The following is a 22,319-nucleotide window of genomic DNA, read 5'->3' as shown; positions in this document are numbered from 1 at the left end:
AACTTCAACAGACACCCGCCTTCAAGTGAGTTAACGTTTGTCAATTGAGCGATTCCAGACCTTCTGTACAAATGAAATGAAGTACGATGGTCTGGTAGAACCAGGCTAAGCCATTTGTAGTTTATGCCTATTCTTTAGGTCTTCAGAAAGTGGAAAGCTTAAGCCTGCTCACAGTAATCTTATATGTGCAGAATTCTGCTTATTGAAAAATTGCTAAAAATTAAAATCCCTTTCTTCTGTTTGGTTTCCTATGTACCAGTGAATATGGCATTGTATAAGACTTTTTCACTTTTTTCATTGTTATTCTAATGTAATTCTTCTCTTGTGCAGTCATGGTTGAGTCAATATGGATTGGAGCTAAACAGACTGTGTGCAAATATAAAAGAGTCAGAGACAGGGCAGAACAAAGAGCCCCATGCAGAGGTTCAGAGTCATCCTCTCCCTCCCTGTATGCAATCACCTCTCCTGCCTGTCAAATACATCAAATCCACAAACACTTATTGTACACTTGAGTGACACAGACTCTTCCAAGCTGCATTTAATAGAATATTTGCATACCTACATACCTATTTGCTTCACCCTGTTCCCACCGACCAAGACACAAATGAAAGAAAACTCTTTCCTGTGAGTGGTACATTTGTCCAACCAGGTGTTTGTTAAAAGTTCATGTTGCCAAAGCCAGTCATCCCTTGTGCGTTCTACTTGAAGGGATACTTGTCTCCATGAAAAGTCTGCAGAAGTACTCGCAATGTTCAAGACTGCAACTTTGACTGTAGCCCTGAGCTGAAGGGAATTGGCTTTCACACCAAAGCTTTTAGGTTTATCAAATTCGAAAGCAAGATTACAGGGGAAAATAGAAGGAAAAAGAGCCTCAAAGATGTTTGCATGTGGCAAAATGCATAACTGCAGGCGCCAAAGACATCAATTTTCCCCTGTGAGGGTCTTGTTCTCAGACTACAGAGTAAGATTTTTTTTTTTTTTCATCTAGCCTTTAATGAGCTCCAGGCTTTCAAAAATGGGATCCACAACATATAATCAAAACAAACAAACAAATAAAAGAAATACAGGGGAAAAAATACCGATGTTCGAAAGGTAGGACACAATGCCATTCCATCTAATCTCAACAATACAACACTTGGTGAGTCACACAGGTGTCTGTACAAAACTGTTCTGATGTTCCAGTGCAATTATTGAGGCGGATAGATTTTCTAATTTCTTTATGCAGATGTTTTTTATACCTATATGCCTGACAACTAAAGCAAATGTTAAGCAGCACAAGCTCCATCCATGGGGCAACGAGGTAAAGGCGTCACGATGGCACATACACAAACACACACACAAAAACAATAATTGTGAACAATGACTATCAGAGCACTCTGAGACATAATTTAAAAAGATGCCTTTGTACGTCAGGTGCAATAATTACTTCCCAATTACACACGCACACACACGCACACACACACACACACACACACACACACACACACACACACACACACACACACACACACACACACACACACACACACACACACACACACACACACACACACACACACACACACACACACACACACACACACACACACACACACACACACACACACCACGATTCCCGTGACGTCTGAATGATTTCCAACATTTTTCATATCCTGCTGGTTTGCATTCAGACATCCGGAGTTTAAGCCTAATGTGCCGACTGAACATCCCTAATGTGGATTAGCTATGCATGGTGCTGTCTGCCAGGAATCCTCCCCTCCCTAATGTGAAATGACTGAAAGTGCTTCCATGTTTGTGTGTGCCAGTGTGTTTTTGCACTGCCTTGACATGATGCCCTGCACACTAAATAACCACAGCCTTACTTACTATTTTAACATTCGCACCCGGAGGGATTATACAGATATATTTAATACTGGTCTGACCTGGAAAACTACATTTAAAGAGGAGTCAACAGGTGTACTGTACTTACGCGTGCATGCACATGCCAGCAGTAAATGCCAGCAGTAAATGCCACCCACTCCCAGACAGTTCTCATATACGCTGAAAAAATTATTTTGCGTTTGTAAAAATTAGTAGAAGTCCCATCCGGCTCTTTCACCTTCAAAATCGAAGTCATGATCAAGCGACTTGGCACTTTGTTGAAGTGATAATGCTTAATGTTGGTGCTGAGCGTGCACTTGTGCTAATGAGTGAAAGTCAAGAAGTGAAGATTCTAACGATTTGCAATTGAGAACAGGTGATCCACATTAAATCTAGCGGTGATTTGTGAGTGCTAAGGTATTGATGCGATACAGTTTGTAGACGGGAGGAGACTATGTGTTAGGCATTTTTGTGGACACACCATATGGATTTATATGCACAAATGTTTCCCTGAGCACTGACTAAAGATCTGGTTTATGACATAAATTTAGTTTTTTTGAATTATTTAATTAGAATTACCCTTAAATACCTGTGTATGACATAAATACACTGCTCTAACATTGTTCACCTTCTGAATGAAAACTCCCCATTGAAAGTCCACAGTTAGATTAAACATTAAATCAACTTTAAAGGGATCTTCTGTTAATGATTAAATATTTTTGATCAGGGCCAAGTGCCAAATAAATATGCTGACTTGAATTGTAACTACAGCGGCAGGGCACACAATAGAGATAAATAAAGCACCTGATGAAAAACGCTAACTTTCTGAGTGCCAGTGTCAGCGCTATCGTTTCCCTGGAAAAAAAATAAAAAGACTTGACCCTGAGCCACAGCCTTCAGCTCCCAAACTACAAATGATTTCCTTCTTTCATCTTGATTGAATAGGTGTCTGACAGCAAACAGCGTGGTTGCAAAAAGTGACTGATACTGGTGACAAGGCTTTGACGGCGGCATCGCGTAACAAAACAATCGTTTTGTTTGTCTGTACGTCTCTGTTTCGGTTTAAATGTTTAAACATCGAACTGAAGTCAAAGCCCCCGCTGCAGCCTTCAAGTTGCTCAGAAGTCTGCCTCACACAGGTTTAAAATTCTCACTTACAAAAAGCATCAAATGTGTTCACATGTGCCACGCGTAGTGAGGCACACCATAGACAAACAGCCTCTGCAAATCACTGTGTTCTTTTTGTATGGTAACAAATATACTAGCCTAAATGATGTGTGCGAACGCTTATCGTCTTATGTCTGGAGATTAAACAAGTTCCTGAGATTTAAAATCAACTATTTTTCCTAGATCATTTAATCAATCATCAAATGCATTAGATTTTTTGTTAGAATATTTTTGTAGCAAAAAAATGCATAAATATGAACTAATTAATCGAAAGTCCACTTTTGAATAAAAATTATGTAACACAAGATTAAAACTGCTATATGCAACACTTCAATCAATAAGCCCCTCACATTCATTTTGAGATAACAGCATAACTAAAAATAAATTAACAATGCAATGATGGAATTGAATGTTGAGAGACATATTTTGAAGAGAACTGTTCAATGGCACAGTCAAGGGGGTTACCTTTGAAGAAGCAGTCCTTGCTGTGCACCACGTAGATGCGCCTCCGCTCCAGGCAGGCGGTGCGGTAAACCTCGCAGTGGTTCTCGTAGAACCGGCCGTCGGAGCCGCACACCGGCACGAAGGAGGGCCGGCATTTCTCCTGACACACGCACTCTGCCCGGCCCGTCTCTGCCATCAGCACACACTGTCTGCCCCGGCCACAGTAGGTCCTCCGACAGGGGTCTCCATCTGGGTCAGAGAGGGCTGGGGGAGAGAACACAAAGAGGTTTATTCAAGGAGGCAAGAAATGAAATGGAAGAAAGAAAAAGAAAATTTATTTCTCCACAGTTTTACTTTTGTGCTAAGAATGTATCTCTCTCTCTCTCTCTCTCTCTCTCTCTCTCTCTCTCTTTCTCTCTCTCTCTCTCTCTCTCTCTCTTCATGAGCCAGGTAGGAGATAGACATCAGCGGCATTTGCATAATGCATGAATACATTTCCACTGTCTGTATTGCATCATTGTTGATTTATATCAAGCATATTTCCCCTATTTGATACCTGCAGTATATTTTTACATTCACTGTACCCGATTAAAACAAATACTGGATGACATATGCGAGTACAATAAAGCAAAAGCAAAGAGTTCTTATCTGTCTGTCTGGGACTGTCAGTCTATCCATCTAATTAAAACCCTGTATACAACACCAGGTGTGCAGGATGCTTCAGGAATAGAAAAAGTGTAAACCTCCAGACGAACACCTTCAATCCAACAATAACAATGAGTTATAAGACGGTGCTAACAAGGAGACACTTTTTTTTTTCAAAAACAATATGAAGTCATATAAATCAAACAGCCAGGTGTCCTAATTAACTCAGCACCCATTCTCACAAACATGTCAACCCAAACATGTCAACCCAAATATATGCATAGCTGAGCGTGAAGGTACACTCAAAGCACACAGAAGTAGAGCTACTTTTTCTTTGGACTGTACTCTAGCCCTGGACAACGCACATGTGCGCGCACACACACACACACACACACACATACAGCAAACACAGCAAACACACAGGCACTAATGCACACGCAGGCATTCCCATCATCACCACTCGCTGCATAGGACACTCTGCTGGCTAATCTATTTGCACTTTAAGCAAGTCAAAAAGCTGCTGATCCAGCCAGACGCTCCACCTTGGATTGATCTTTCCTGACTCGCTGAGCTTGACCAGGGACCCCCGTCTCTTGTTGTGATCTGAGGGCTGGATTTATAGGCCCAAGTGCCTCGGGGGGTTATCACACTAAAAGCTATGCTCAAGCAGGTACAAGCAGGCAATTTGGTTCCTCTCGAGCCCGTCTGGCAAATGCCAACGGTAATAACCTAGACATAAAAAATTGAAATGAAAACCTTTGTGGAGTTTACAGCATCGTATAAAAGTTAAATAAATATGAGCAAACAGGAAAAACTTGTACATGGGGTGAATTCATTGTCAGAGTGGCAGCTCCAGTTCAGACTGTATTTGATTATGATTTAAGGTAGCATGCACATTAAAACATTTAATTTTCTTTAGACCTTTCATTAGACCCATACATTCACCCATTAAAGTCCTTATCCTTCTTAACCCCCTGAGCTCCCTAACAATGTGTATGCTGTTACAGAATACGTCATTTGTATAATAAAAATAAAAATAATAAAACATTGTATTACACTTTGAGGACTACAGCAATCAAAGGACATTAGCTTGGTGTTTATTCTTCATAATGTACAGTTCTGATATCAAACAAAAATAACTTACAGTTTTGTTATTAAAGCGAGCTTGGCCGCTGACTGACCCAGTAGAGTTTTAGCACAGTTTCTTCTTTTTTTAAATGTTGTTACCTTTGATGTTTACAGGCTCACTTATTTACCACAGAAACCAGAGTGAATAAAGAGGGTTAGACTGATGGCTGCAGCAATGTGAGAAACAAATTGCTCTATGTGAATAAACTTGATTTCAAGGTAGAGGCAACATGACACTATTGATGGTGAAAATTAAATCATTGTTCAGCAAACTGCTAAACTAAGGAAGTAAGCACATACAACAGCCTCCTAAGTTACTGGACACTGTAAAGGCCATTTCACCAGTACAAGGGAATGAGTACCCATCCCAACGGGACTTTTAAGCCATTGTGTTGATGCTGTTTTATGGCTGAGTCAGGTTAAGATGCTGAGAAGGGGTCAGTTCCATTATCCCTCTTTGGGATAACAGCTAAAACCGCATTGGCTTAACTTAAAATAGCCCAGTACAGGCACTTATAATCAAACTGTTGAAAACAGAAATTTAATTTTCCTCGAGTATAATCATATCTCTACTCTCAGCATATTGAATAATAGAGGTAATGCGCTGTTATCGGAATACAAAAGTCCCTTAATTACATCAAGGAGTTTTCAGGGCGATTAGAAGACACACATACACACACACACACACACACACACACACACACACACACACACACACACACACACACACACACACACACACACACACACACACACACACACACACACACACACACACACACACACACACACACACACACACACACACACACACACACACACTATATACTGGCACCCTCCTACTCACTTTGAGGTGTCAGTATGCAGGCAAGCATACACTCTTGTGATCAGTCACTGTCTAATACACAACATTTGTGCTTGCGAACATGTGCACATTGTCAAAAACAACTGCAGACAGTGCTTACAGAATGACCACCTATCAACTGGCCGATCAATGATTGACTGACAACCATATTACAAGTGTTTAAGTCATTTATCAAGCAAAAAAGCCAAACAGTTTCTGGATCAGGCTTCAGAAGCTACATTTCTGTCGTTAAAGTGTCATATCGTTGTAAAATGGATATCTTTGGGTTTTTGAACTGTTAGTCGGACAAGACAAGACTTTTGAAGACAAATGAGCACTATTCACTATTAAAAAGATTTTACAGAAAAAAGTTTAATGCATTCAAAGAAAATAAATCAAGAGACTAGTCAATCAATAGTTGCAGCCATACACTTGGGGGGAAAAAACACACAGCACAGGTATGCGTTGTCTAACTTGACTTGATAGCACTGTCTTCCACTTTATCATTATTACGTATCAGGACTCTGCTAGAGGAGGAGGTGTGTGCCAGGTGCCTATACCACGAGGGGGAGAGGAGGGGCGGGGAGAAGAAGTAAAGTGAAGACGGACTCAATTCCTTTTTAGTTTACTAATTGTTCTACATGTCTCGGCCAAACATCGGTGGGAAATGCAAAGTAGGCCCGGCTCCCCCGCGACCTTGCTGCTCATGTCAAGGTCAGGGGACGATTACAAGATGGTTTGTATTCTCTCAGCGTCGGAGATTAAACGCTTAGCATCAACCGTCCGACAGCCGTTATACCCGCTGGTGGTTGTTTCTCTTGTTTTTTCTCTCTCTCCCTCCCTCCCTGCCCTCTCTCCTTTCACTCCATCAGCCCTACTCGCCCTCTCACCATTCTGCTCAGAGAAAAGAGTACATGAACGGCTGGGCGCTCAAACAACGGAAAACAATAGCAGCGTGAAAGTTGCGTCGACAATGCGAAAACTAGTCTGACATTTAGCTAAGTCCTAGCGCTCGCTGTAAGCCCTTTGTCCGGCGTTCTCTTGGACCATGTTAGCTTCAGTTGTGGCATGGCTAAGAGGCTAAAAGTGTCATTTGATAATCCGGGCCCGTCTAAACTGCGGGCGCAGTGCTTAGAAAACGCCTCTTACAAGATCAGACGCTCAGCTGTGCCAACACAATGCCACGCTGGCCATCCGGTTTCCAGGCTATTCCTTTTATTCTTCATTGCATCCTCTGTTTTTTTCTCTCTTTTCTTTTTGCTGGACATGTGTAGACTCTACTCCGTCTTTGGTTGCTAAGCTCTGCTGGGCAACCAAAGGGAATTAACTGGGCATTGTCCACTGTAATAATCAGATTTTGCAGGACATTTTTTGCCAGGAACACTGTTGACAATTGCACAGGGAAACATGAGGGGATTGTGTTTGTACCATTTCGCCTTTATCTTGCTGACACTTTTCGACACACAAAGATAACAATACCCCCCCCTTTCATTTCCTTTCTATGCAAGTGTGAGTGGATGAAAGCATACTGTCTGCCTGCTCTTCATTTGACGGGAGACGCTGCAATCTTGTCAGTCTAAAGCCCTCACTGTATCATTGTGTTGAGGCCATTGGTAATAGGAATTGAGAGGGAGGCATACAATCTGTTTGCAAGCTATCGGATATGCATTGTACACCACCGATCGCATAAAGGACTCTGCGCGCGCGCGCACACACACACACACACACACACACACACACACACGCACACACGCACACACGCACACACAGGCAGACAGGAAAAGAGAGTCAATATGTGTCACTTCACTTTGGCAGCAAAGCACTAATGTCTAAACCCTCTCTCTATTGAGCAACTAACATAGGCCGTAATATATTAATACCTGAGGCTAGACTCTCAAGCTCTTTAAATCCCTTTAACATTTAAAAGCCGATCGCAACAAACTTTTATTTATTTTGTGTTTAATCCAGCTCATCAGAGGGGGAGCTTGTTGTTTTTAATACATTCTCCTCAGAGAGAGAGAGAGACAGAAGGACACTGCCGAGCCTCTTACTAATTAGACTGGAAGAACATTTGCACTGCTGATGTGGGACTCTCTGCCTACAGCCCAACCATATTATAAACCGTCCTGATCCACCAAGAGCACAGAAAGCTCTAGTCCCAAACCCTTCAGGATAAAAGTGTATGACATTTACAGAAACAAAGAGTGGCCATTCTTTGCCAGAAGACAGCTTTTTGTAAGATGTAAGTTCAGCCCCCAAAAGTGCCTTTGTGTCAACTTTTAATTTCGCTCGTGGGATAATAGTTATATAGTGTCCATGTGTATGAAGTACATGGGCTTATGTATATGTGTTTTTTTTCCCAGCGCAGGAAACAGCTTTTGTCACATCTGCTGAGCCTACAGATCCTTCTATTTGCTCTGAAGCAGCTGTAGATAATTAAATTCAGAGACGCGCCGTCAAACACTGTCTCCCCTGTGCCGCGCAGTCGGACAAAGCGCTTCTGACATGCACGCTGAGCCGGAATATCAATGGACAACAGCAGCCCTTGGTGGTAGGTGAAATATGCTGTGGCATACACAAAGATAAGGACAAACTCTGTCCATTTTGCTGCATTGTACCCAAACTGATTTTGAGCAAATCAAAATTGTAATACAAATAACCAAAGATAGAATGTATTGCAGATATATATTGTGAGCCGCATGTTTTGAGCTCTATTTTTGTATGACAAGAATTGACGATAGATCCAATCGAACAAAAAAATCCATCAAAGTCAACTGTCTGCAAGTTTTTCTTAGGGCAAAAACTATAAGGCGATGTCACGTTCACCCACCACCACAAGAAAACAAATATAATAATATAAAATGAAATAGATAAATTGATTGAAATATCTTTCGTTTTGGGGTTTTTAGTTTTTGTCATGAACCAAAACAACAAGGTGAAATGTTCACCTGAGGATGGCACTAGAGAAACAGTGATGTGATCGTGGAAGTTATTATCTCTAAATGTGTTGCAATCAAACCAACTGTTGTCAAGACATTCCCCCCAAAACTATCTACAGTACCTGATGGTGGCACTGGCGCTAGAAGAAGACTCAGTGTAGCACCACATTATTTAGGATTCATCATCTGACATTTGAGATATTTTGGTCCAGAGTAAAAGTAGGACCCAACACCAAATGAGCCAACCAGACACTAGACCGGACTTTGAAACATTCTGTCTCTTTCTGACTCACCCTGGACACGGAAGACAACTACAGCGACACCACTACATTAGATAACTTTGGAAGATAATTACATTTTATATAAAGTAAGAGCCATTTTTCTCCATTAAGTGCCGCAAATTACCAATTAGCCCCATGACCTCTTTATTAATGGCAGGTTAGCCAGTACCTTGGTGTTCACTGCATTGAGTGGATGAGCTCTGAAGCCATTTCAGTCAGCCAACTCGCGTAGGTCTTTAAATGATAAATGCATGGTGATAATGTACTGTAATGACTACCATAAAGGCTCTGACCTACTCAGTCCCAACAGCAAAAATAAGCCTTTACGCATACAGACATGTACACACAAGATGATTGCTTACAACTTAACTGTGCTAGCCGTGATGACACACACACCATTTGAACTTTTCCAGTCAACAGTATACAGCCCAATATCACCTTAATTAACTTGCTTCAAATTACTGTCACATAGAAGTAGTAGCTCAAAGTTATCTAGGAGTTTTACTGATCATGCCAAATCCATTGATTTTTGATCTATTATTTTCGCACAGTAAGGGACTAACACACGTGAAAATGATTGATGATCACTGACCTTCACTCATTTCTGAAGCGACACAGATAATGATCAAAGGAAGCAGTCATAGCTGATTAGATACACCTGTCAGGTCCCTTATTAACACATGGGGACTCTGTTTTCCTTCTCGTGTCTTGATATTTCTCTTGCCCTTGCCCCGCCCCTCCCAGATTATTGATTAAGAAGGATGCAAATGGTGGAAGCAATCAAGCAAAATGAAGTGCTGGTCCCGGCTGCCATTTATGAGGTCCTACTGTGTGTTTGAACACATGTAATGTGGTTACTTCCTCGATAATGAGGAGAGTGGAGGGAAGGAATTTACTTTGCATCGACATTGCTCCTGCATGACAAGGCACCCCGCTGGCAGACGCTCGGTAATTTATTTCTTCAGCAGTGTACAACTCATTTGCTCATGTGTGCCTGTTTAATTTAAAGACACCGCTGAGTTAAGATTTAGAAAGTAGCTAGATACATCTGTTTAAGTGAAGTATAGGCTGGTCAGCTAGAATATAAAGGAAAACAATGATGTGAGTGTTATAAGGCACCAAGAAAATGGGAAGTAAATTAAAGGCGGAGTCAGCGATTCTGAAGGAAGCTTGCTGTCAAAGTCACGTTTTGTCAAACTCAGTAAATATCTCCTCATGACCGGCCACCTGTCCGTATTGTGTGTGCCATGAAAAAAATCAGGTTTTAATACACAGCCTGGGCTATGGGTATGTTGCAAGCTACGGTGGGCCCCTTTTGTTTATGTACCCCTTAAAACGATGCTGTGGATTAACACCACAAACATTCAGTGCACACACAGTACAGATAGGTACAGGTACAAGACCGTCAAAAGTGATTTTGGCAACAAGCGTTCTCCAGAACTGCTGACTCCACCTTTACTTGAGGAAAAAGGCAAAGATAATAAACAGAGAGGGACCAAAGCAGGATTGAGAGAGGTGAAAGACAGAAAAATAAAAACCAAAAAATGTGTGAACAGAAATCCCATTTGCACTTAATATGGAATTTCTTCGAGAGATGGACCAAGATTCCCTTCGAGACACGATGTAATGGTGCAAGGCAAAGAGAAAGGCTGACTGGGCCTCCACAGAGCGGGGATATTGGGCCTGGGCCTCACACTAAATGTCAGTGGGCCCATCTGGGCTGGTGCAGCTGATAGGCCTGTATTGATCTTCTGATCCCTGAGTATCTGTGAGGCTCAGCTCTCTTGAAAGGGAGACCTGGGAGAGCCAGCCTGCTGCTGTTATCTGGGGGCTCCCACATGATCCACCACAAACCAGATATATGGGGATTTCTTTAGGGGGTTTATGGGTAATTTTTCTGTTTGTGATTGGCAAGAAGCTAAGTCACAATGCAGGGTAGGCTCAGAAGAGAAAACATGTGCTTCTGCAATGATTCATGCTGGCCATGAAATATTTTATACACATTTTCACTCATTTGTTTCTATCCACCAAAAAGTTTTCAGGTTCGGCAAAAAACACTTAAATCCAAGAACTTGCTGAAAAGAATGTAGAAAAAAATAGTTTTTGTGAACTACAAGACTAGCACAGACAGATCAACTATTTTCATGAAATTAAGGAGGGGGAATTTTTTGGATGTTGTTATGATGCACAATGTTTGCTTTTGGGCAACTTGAGAGCATGACAGGGTACGAAAATTAAACTGAAAGCAGCAATCAAACTTAATTTAAGGACGCATAAAGGCTAAAAGAGCTGGTGAATCATCTGGGAATACAACACTTTGACAACGAGGGGAAACTACTGTGAGACCAGAGTGATCTGGCATTAGCACTAGGCAGCAGTCAGTCACATGGTCACATTGGTTCAGGTATCCGTTTCACACTGTGGGGTGCCCTACCCATGGGGACTCAACATGATCCTGAAAGGGGTGGCAGGGCTTGCAGTCAATGGGCCTTTCCCTACTAATTAAGTATAAGAATACAAGCTGGAAACAATTATTGTTTGGTATAACAATATGAAAGCCCAGCTAAGCCTAAATCAAGGGTGCCCGCAAGATTGGCATTTGATCAATTACAATTATTTTAATTGTGACATCGGACCACATGGCCTACGACGTGGTCGGCATTCTACAGATTAGGTTATACATTTTTCAATATTAAAGTGACTTTAAAAACGTACATTTTACCTACTCACTAATTTCACTGACTGCTTATTTCATCCCATCATAACTTTTTGTATACGTTTTAATTGTATTCAGGACTTAACTAACTACATGCTATGCTAGTAGTATGATGCATGTTAGATTATGTTTTTGCATCCATATTCATAGATCCAAACATTTGTACAACAGTCACCCACACTCACACTGAATACAAACTAACCAGAGTGTCATGCTTTGTTCATTAAAACAACTGACAAGTATACACAAGTGTTAGTTGCACACCATCTGCTCCAATTCCAGAGGGATCAAAGTTCTAGTTTACTTTTCAGTGCCTTAAGTGGCTTTGTGTCGGTGTGCATGCTAGGGTGTATGCTACGTGTTTACATGAAGTGCACTTAATAAAAAGGCACCTATAGCAGCCTGCCATTTATTTCTCAGACTCAGAGAAGCAGGTCCACATCGTCTGCTGTGTTATTTGTTGCAGTTTCACTGCTGCTGCAGCAGCTACAACTAAGGCTACAGCAATGTAGGGCCTGAGAATCCGTCCTATTCAGCTGCCACACTCATATTTTCACATTAATGCCAGCAGGGCCGAGGACGAAATAAGCTCTCAAATGTATTTTTTGGCTGTAGATTTCAGCAAAGCGTGTGTGTGTGTGTGTGTGTGTGTGTGTGTTTGTTTGTGTGTGTGTGTTTGAGAGAGTGTGGGGAAAGGGGAATATAATCTCTCCTGGGGAAAAAAATACAATCCCTTCAATCTGCAGCATACAAATAGAAACTGTTTCAAACAGGGGGGGGATCCCTCCTGTGTCCTATACACAAGTCTTTGGAGCTATATGATATTCAAGACATTAGTTAAATTTTCATCCAAGTTGTTTGTCTGCAAAAGTATTTATGGGTTTGGGACAAAGGAAATAAGCTGTGCTCCAGTCCGTGCAATTTTCTTTTGTTTTCTACTATAAAAAAACCCATTTCTTTTCAATACTGTAGCTGTAAAACCTTCCCATGTTATCGTCCCTCTGAGCTTGTCCCTATTTACACGACATCTAAATCCCTTGGATTTATCCTCAGCCTCATCTTGCTCTCACCTCGCACTATTTTCCTCTCTATTTATACACCTCTCCACAGTATAGAGTGTGTTTCTGCTGACACCAAACCTGCACCTCCCCTCACTGCAGGGCTGTGGGAGAACACAGACCAAGCGCCCCCGATGGCCTTGCTCCCACAGCCAGGATGACTAATGGCCCCCGCAGGGTGAGAGGCCACTGAGGTGAGGAGCGAAGGTGAGAGAGAGAGAGAGAAGATCAAGAAGCAACATCTCGCCTTGTATAAAAGCTACCTCCTCTATTAGGGGAAGGCTTCCGCTGTTAATGCTCTGTTGTTCACACAGAAATGCTGTTGCGAATTAAATCCTCTGAGTTCATTTAGAGCGGCAAGATATTGAGATAAGATAACATAAACCTGTATTGATCCCCAGTGGAGGAAGTTGCAGCAGCACAAGGACGCACATAAGAGCAAATAAGTGAAAGAGGAAGTTAAATAAAGGAATAACGTGGGGTGTATTTATTTATTTATTTATTTATTTATTTATTTATTTATTTATTTATTTATTTATTTATTTATTTATTTATTTATTTATTTATTATTATTTCGGACAATTCCACCAATACACAATGTTCTCTTTCATATCTTCATACATCTTACTTTGTGTTGTCCGAAGGGTGATGGAAGAAGCCAAAGGCTTATCAGGTCCCGCCCCCATTTTCATCAGATTCGGATTTAGATACACAGTTATTGTTTCAGAAAATTATAAAAATAAAAAATAAAACAAACAATAAAAAAAAGAAGAAAAAAACAAACAAACAGACGTGTGTTGAAAACACGCGGTCAATGGCATTTAGAGACCAACTTAGCAGTTCTCAGCTCAGTTCAGTTTGTCTGTGTCAATGCAAAGTGTGAAGTGGCCTTGTATGTGGCCTGTTCAATTTCTTATCTGGTAGTCTAAACACATCTGCAAAAGTATTCAAAAACATACAAGTCTGTCTGCTGGCCTCTATTATTCGTTACAATATTGTTATGATAGTGACATTCATTCGTATGAGAATAGAATAAAGGATAGAAGAATATAAACTTCACAAGACAGTGGTTTGTTTAACAGCAGCAGAGTCAACAAGTCTACGTTACTGTAACAGTGCACATCAGACATTATAAGACATGATAGAATTTGGTACTTTACTATGATGTCAAATATGGTGCAAAAAATAATATTGTTTAATATGGTAAATTAAGAAAGATAGTATGGAGCATGATATAGCTTAAGGTGTGACAAGTAGTCATTTAGTAAAGCAATAGACATCAGTTAAAAAAATAGGAAATAGAATATGCAAACATGTAGGTAGCAAAGGTTTAATATCAGTCTCACAGTGAGTGGATGGAGAGGAAGAGTAGGCTAGTCTATTAGTTTAGACTAGAGTGTACCAGACACTGTGGAGAATGGAATGGGGGTGTGTGTGTGTGTGTGTGTGTGTGTGTGTGTGTGTGTGTGTGTGCGTGTGTTACTAGCCACAACAGGATTCTCATCAATGGAGCTCTTTAGCACAGCTGTAAGCTATTTCAGGCTTTTATCTAATAGTTCTGCAATATCCGCACATCACAGCAACAGAATGGTTCAGTTACAAAACTACAACTACGTGGTTCGGGTTCGAGATGGATCATTGTGGTTTAATAATTTCAAAGCAATCAATTTTTAGTCAGACACGGCCTTCATAGTAGAACACATTACACGCTCCACCACCCAGATGTCCACACTTTTAAAAAGCCTTCGTTTCAAATCATGTCTTGCCAAGTTTGATGTCTCCCCACAGTGACTGTCCAATAGAAGGCTCACAATGATCTTAAAGATCTCCTATTATACTACTTTTCTGGTCTTAATTTCTTGTTAAAAACTGCTATAGAGCAACCTGACACAAATCACACCACAAAAAACCATGTAGATTTTCGGGAAACTCTTCCTCTCATCTGAGCGCGCACTGCAGTCTCTCTCAACACTCAGCTTTTGCTTCTCCGCTCCCTCCCCCCCCCCCTGCAAACCCCACTCCGTTGTGATTGGTTACCTTCCTTCCGGAACACTTTCAGTGGTGCGAGGCGCGATGGAAACATCCGCTTTTCGTGATGACAAGAATATCAGGAAATTCTGAAACGATTTGATCACGTGACTTCTCGACCGGCTGCCCTAGTGTTTAGTGCTCTGCAAAGACACCCCAGACGGTCAGCAGGGAATACGTCTTAATGCATGTACGTCATTATTTGATACGCAAGTATGGTTAAACATGACTATAAATCATTATAACAACGTTTATAGGTCATCAAATTCAAAAACTATAATAGGTACTCTTTAAACAGGGCTGTGGCATATCCTGGCAGTGCAGCACACCAACATGCAATGACACACTTGCCATCACTGCCAAAGTGCAGGCTTGAACAGGAAACACTAACGTCAGCTGTTTTGATGCACACCGTATGCCATAGATACTTTTACCCTTTATTTTATATCATCTGCATATATATCATTCTGCATCGGCTTGATCATTGGTACAGGACATCAAGAACCTCAGGATTTCCTGGGGACATGGGTCTGGGAGTTTTCACTGAAGGCATTCTCAAAGCTTCTATGGCAGAATAAAGTATACTCTAGATACATTTCACATCTATATTATGAAATAGATAGGAATCTGTGGTTAAAAAATACATCATGTTTGAGACCAAACCATTTGCATAAGATTAGTATAGTCAACGGGACTTCCATCTTGGAAGACACGGGAGATTTACACAAGATCCAAAAATGAGACGATCCGTGTTTTTATTTCAAAATCACTGGTCGTCCACCAGGTAATATTAGTCACATTTCTTTTCACTTCACCTCATCTCAAGCTTTGCACTCCGATAGGCTGTTTAAGGAGTGGAGGATATACTGTATGCACGCTGAATTACTTTGTGCGAGATGAGTGAAGATATAGATAGCAGTGCATCCCCTATTGATTTTTGCCTTTGTGCTCGCAAGAGTGAACTATGAATATTATTTTAACTACACCTGCCAACTGCTTGCCACAATCGTATTAATTTATTCAAACATTTATCAATTTTTCTGCCAATATGTTTGCAGATCAAACTGAGCCTACCCTATTCAGGCGGTAATGGTATTGGATTGAAGTCCATATATACTTGACGTTATATAAACAAGAAGTAGTATTGCACTTACCTTGCTAGTGTTTTGTTACAAATATATACTCCTTGATGTGACACAGAACACTAAATTCCCTGCAGCTTTACACACTTAAGACTGAAGGACCCTTAAGCAGAAACAGCTTTTTTAGCCTAATACAAATCTCTATCCGCACTAAAAATGCCGTAACCTTCGATTTTGCAATCACACAATGTTTAAGCCCAAACACATTATAAAGAGCGTGGATCGTAAGGATTGTGTCGTACATACACCAATACGCCTTGGTATATTTAACCGACTTTGCTTAAGTTACACAGATTGTTCTACATCTGTCTGCTCCGTATGCCTGTTTTAATGTTGAAGGAGGAGAAGAAGAAAAAAATCCAATTACATGAACGATGAGTCAGCCCCAATACCACAAGGGGAGTTAATCAGACTAATCCCATTAAGCAGGGAGGAATTTTGCTCTCTTTAAACTGAGGTGAGGATGTTGCAGTGATGCAAAGAGAAAACAATGACTAATTTAAGAGGGAAGAAGTATAGGTAAAAAGTAACTTTCCATTGCCTTTTCACAAAGCCAACTATGGTGTGAGGATTTTATGAAATTCAGTGGGGTTATGAAAGAGCTCACAGAGAGAGTGTTCCCTCGAAAATAAATAAAGAGATGTGAGATGTGTATTGAGGTTGTGAGATTCCAGAGTTGGTACACAGACTATTTCCATTGAGATAAATAAGAAAAAGAAAAAATAATGCATTGCCGACCGAGATGGAGAGATAGAGAGGGAGAAAGATGATGACAACTACAGGATGAAGCAGAGAGTGAGGTTTCGACTCGAAAAAATGAAAAATCCTTTTAAAAGATTGCGGAAGGATGGAGAAAGATCTGGAGGGCTGCAGGTCTTTATGGACCACCACTAAGAAATATAAGATAAGGTTAAAAAAATACAGGGCAGCCCACAGTGCTAAAAGCTAAAAGCCACACAGCTCTCTGTTTTAAGAAGCAGTGTTCGCCGAGCCTTTCAACACAGTGACCCGAGCGAGGGCACTATAGCACTGGCTCCTGCTAACATGTAGTTTGTTCTGGAACGACATCATCGCGATATGCAACCAAGAGTGTTCCCAGACTGTTAAACTGAGCCCAAATTATTAAGATGGAGGAATAACAGAAAAACAATTAGGAAATGGCAAATTCCTGAACATATCGTACTTTAAGTCAGTATCTAAATAGCTTGGACTGAGACCACATTTCTCTTTTTTTAACTCTACTACTACAACACATAGTATACTACAGCGGTAGCATTACATGCTTAAACACAGTGGCGTTTCTATATTGGTGTATCTCAGCACAAATAACATAATAAAAAAAAAATTAAAGTTTTCTGACCCATTTTTCTTTTTTTTTGGCATTTTCAAGATTTATTAGACAGTACAGAGTTGAAATGGGGAGACAGAGAGAGAGGGGGGATGCCCTGCAGTAAAGGTCCACGGGTCGGATTCAAACCCGCGACCACTGCAACGAAGGCCGGAGCTGATATGGTACGCACTCTATCCACTATGCCACCGGAGCACCTTTTCTGAACCATTATTAATGCTATTTAAGGTAAAGTCAATTTCACATGTTGTGCACTCATCTATCTATCTAGTTATAGTTATGTTTATTTTTTTTAAGATGGTGGCCTTTTGACTGATTCAGGAGCAGCAGAAACCCCAGCAGACACCTGATAGAGACAATGCTGAGCCAGACAGGTAAAGACGGAGCCATAAAAGGAACAGCCCAGAATTAGAAATACTGAATAATACATTCCCCCCCTTTCGCTCTCTTATACAACTGACAGGTCTTATGTTTAAATGATGATTTGCCTAAAAGTACCCAAGAAAAATCAAACAGTGAGATAGATCTTTTTCTTCTTCTTGGATTTAAATATTCAGAAAAATACAAAAACAAGAAAGAGTCAGGCACGCACCCATTAAAAAACACACCAGACACATAACGTGGACCAAAAGAAGGAGGCTAATGAATAAATGAAACAGAACAACTGCCATCTGAAATAGCTCTGACCGCGCTCTGCCCTGAGAGAGACACTCGGTGAGTGATCTCATCAGTGCCGCTGTCCACTCCGCTCAGAGCTCACCAGAGCCGGTTGCGGTGTTGACAGCCGGCTGTCATTTCTCCAGGAGTCAGGGACAACAGATGGACAGGAGGTAGAAAGAGAGAGAGTAAAAGGAAAGAAAGTAAGGAGGTGAAGAGGAGATGGACAAGATAGAGGGCCAGGGGAAGAAGCAGGGAAGAAAAAGAAGAATAAAAAGAGGTAGAATAGGAGCGAAAGTGACCTCTTGATCTTGGGTTAGAGGTGGACTTGTGTGCCAGCAGTCGAATTTCATGGCGCTTGACAAGGGTTGTGTTTTTATTTTGTCTGTGTAGCTTTTCATTCCTCATTTTGTTTCTCTGCAAGTAAATTTGTTTTCATTAACACTGCTCCAGAATTTATTTTTACAAATCTGATCGTCTATAATTGTCACTGATCCCTGTGTGTATTTGCATGTAGATCTTAATTGAGATGCAGAATAAGTTATATAATGACATGTTTTGACATTATAATAATATGCATAGAGGATTGTGGATCCTTTCCGGAGGTATACTCTCGAGTGTGTTCTAGTTAGCACCTTTTTATGTGCAATTTGTTGCATTTCATTTACACAGTTTTTCCTAACACCTTTACAGTACCTGTTTCAATCGCACACAAACTTATACAGTACATATGCAAATCGATTTTACTTGTAAATTACGTGCGATAAAGTGCTTCCTTTGAGGCACTTTAGATTTATTATATATTATATATTATACTTAACTTTTTCTTCTGAAGAAAACACCATGTTGAACTTGCAATGTTACAGAAAAAGAAGAAGAAAATAGAGTGCAAAGAGATGAAGATGACAGACAGGAACATGGGAGGCATGAGAGATGAGAGAGGAGGATGAAGGATGAAAAGAAGATGGAGCAAGGGAAATCAGACAGAGATAGATGGACACCAATCATCTGAGGGACCACCACTGAGCGGGCAGTGCGTGCATTTGCGTGGGTGTTTCGACCACTTTTCTTTCCGTGAACACGAGGCATAATGTGCTGACAGAAAGTTAAAGTGAGTGGGGACAAGAGAGTTTGAGAGCGGGAGAGAGGGAGAGGAAAGAGAAAAGTTTGAAAAGATAGAGAGAGGTGAGGAGAGAGAGAGAGAGACAGGAGAGAGGTGGATCTGGCCCAATGTGTTGAGGATTAGGGATTTAGGGGGCTTGTTGGAACAGCCAGTGTGTTTATATGTGGCCAGAAAATATGCTTCTCTTGCCTGGAGATGCAGGCATTCTCTGAATCCAAGTTGGATTTAGATATAGTTGTTAAATGGGGAGTGAGGCTATACAGTTAACATAAGCAGCAAAAATTCAGATGACTTGTAGTTGGTGGAAATGCCGATGGCATAGCTTTTGCTGACTTTAAACTCTGCACACCAGAGTGCGACCACCATAAAATGAAGCATTCAATAATTGTTTTGACAATTTCTTTTGCCTTTCTTACGTTTCCCCATATTCAGCAAAGGAGGCACTATGTCAAAAACAACACAGGAGGCACTAAACAATTTCAGAATTTTAAAAAGAAAGTATAAGACACCATAGTCTTCACCAGTGCTTTGTTTTGCTTTGGACACAGAAATGAGGCTGAATCCGGTTCCTTTCAAAAACTTGGTGCTCGTGTGTGGTGAGTTCACAGAGGGGGCATGATGGGACCACTCAGCTTCAATCAGATCACAATCCATAATATATGTCTGTGTAAATATCTTATGAGGGAGAGCCATGGAGAAAATGACTCTTACTCTGGGTAACACACACACATACACACAAAGAACCCACAAATGCAGAGAGCAGAACCACAAAGAGCAGATGTCCCTCTCTGTCTTTCAAGGGGGAAAATAGTGTAATACAGTGTTTGTATCTAATATTCATGCACTATCCTAATGGAGCTTTTGTATGAATGCTTTCTTGTTTTTGATGTTGTCTATGCAAAGTCAGAAAAGGAAAAAGAAAAAAAAACAAGAATGCTTGTAAAAGACCTAAGGTAGCTTCTAAATGTGATTTTCATGTCAAAATGAAAAAATAACATAAATAACAAATGTTCCATGGATCTTACTTATATACAAGTGCTGGTATTAAAAAGTAAATATAGTTGCAACAAAGAAATAAAACATACTCGTGTGAACTCAGCAAACTGTGTAACACTTTTGATGGATGCTGGAAATGGGAGAAGACATGCATGTATGCTCACACAAAGGAACTGCATGAATACTTGAGGTTTGCTAGTATTCTTAAGGTGCCATCAATAATACTGTATCTGCTGTTTGGAAGTTTGCATTAAAAACTTATTTTGTTGGAAAACCTGGGGAAATATTAGAAAAACCTTTCCTTGTGAAAATGATTAACTCAAATTGCTATAAACCCATCAGATAGTTTTGAAATGATGATGTACCTTTAGCATCCAGCCTTAAGAGCAATTTAATATATTTTTGACACATTTTCAATTGATTTTTTTCTAATCTGCTTCAGTGTGATTTCATAATTTACTAGTTTTAACCGTTAACAGCCACAATGTTTTGAAGATTGTGCTTTTTCCCATAAAACACATTCATTTTATAAGAAAAAACAAAATAATAAAGTTCAGTTAAATATGAATTAGTCAAAACACCAATTACTATAAAATTAGTATTTAAAAAAAACTAGGAAACGTTAAGGTATGAATTCCCAATGAAATGCAACCATATAAACCCAAGAGGCCCAAACCCTGATAATTTGTCTTGTTGGAATAATGAAATAGTCAAAAGAGCAACTTTATTTTCCAGGAATTAGTGGATATAAAAGGGCAGGGGAAGGATTTCGTTGAGAGTTGATGGTCACAGTCATAAAGAACAGTTTCAACCTTTTGCACAACTTTGACAGACATATAGTTCCTGTCATGCTCATGTGGTTCTAAGGGCAGAATCATTAATAAAGTTCCATATTCAAGTTGAAATTGAGGCACACTCAATCATAAAGAGTGTTATCAATAGTGAAGGACATTAGTTAACTTTGGACCTGAACAAACCACTGGCCTGCTGTGGTAGGAAATATATATTTTTAGCATGGACATGGTGGAAGTCAATACCTAGAAGGATTGTTAAAAAGTTTTTGAACTGGAAATTGCATGCAGAATTTATCTCTTTGCCAATTAGACACAGCTGTCTAAATAAACTAATTGCCTCTCAACAGTAGTCAACACGATTTTAATTTGTTGTTCATATGCATAATTGAAAAGGGTACGGTTGGCACGGATTGTCAGGTGTGAGCAGTCTTCACTTCAATTACAAAATTAACTGATTGGCTTGACTTCATGCTTGCACATTTTATTCATCCATTATTTCCCCCTGCTCTGTTTGTTGTTCCCGTCTTCTCATTAAAGTCGTTTGTGCATTTTTCTGGAGCAAGCTCTCACTAAAATAAATATGTAAAAATGGCGACTAGAGAGACACGGGCGCACCCTCGCACTATGTCCACCTATTCACTTACAAGCCCATTACTTCAAAACATGGAAGTTTGGCTGCTCTGAGAGTCCATTCTGTGCCGTCTGGGTGGTGATGATATTATGAATGCAGATGTAGCTTAAAGCCCTGCAAAAGCCCCACATGGGAGCACTAAAAGCAAACCCTGACCCTGTTGATCATCAATAATTCAGTATATATCGGGGTTAGCGTAAGTGCAGAACCGAGCGACACATTTTTACAGCATGCCAAAGAGACGGCGGTCTCCACCCTCATAAAGTTTGCATAAGGCCCAAGCCGCACTGTTAGCTGTCCACAAGGTTGAACATTAGCTCCATTACGTTTTGAAAAGAAGGGAGGCTGACGGGGGGACAATGGTGGGGGAAGCGGTGGTGAGTCATCCACCATTTTGGGTGTTTTCTGAGCACCGCCTGGCAGGGAGAAAAGTGGAGCTGGACGCCACCATTGTGGGAATATGAGGCCATCAGTGGCTGAGTGGCCAGCTGGACTGCTGGTAACACAGTCAGCCATGT

At 40.7% G+C, this 22,319-nt stretch overlaps 1 protein-coding gene across 1 annotated transcript in view; it reads right to left on the bottom strand.

The window, feature by feature from the left end:
* fstl4 (follistatin-like 4) overlaps positions 1–22,319 on the bottom strand; it is a gene marked incomplete at both ends in the record, with an annotated part of 163,849 nt that overhangs the window by 105,871 nt on the left and 35,659 nt on the right. The window contains one exon of the mRNA XM_080041240.1: positions 3,493–3,735. Coding sequence (XP_079897366.1) covers positions 3,493–3,735 — 243 coding nt within the window. The remainder of the gene's footprint in view (positions 1–3,492; positions 3,736–22,319) is intronic.

This window comes from Ammodytes marinus (assembly GCF_949987685.1).
Source record: "Ammodytes marinus genome assembly, chromosome: 14".
Classification (NCBI taxonomy): Eukaryota; Metazoa; Chordata; class Actinopteri; order Uranoscopiformes; family Ammodytidae; genus Ammodytes; species Ammodytes marinus.
This window is presented reverse-complemented; position numbering and strand designations above follow the sequence as displayed.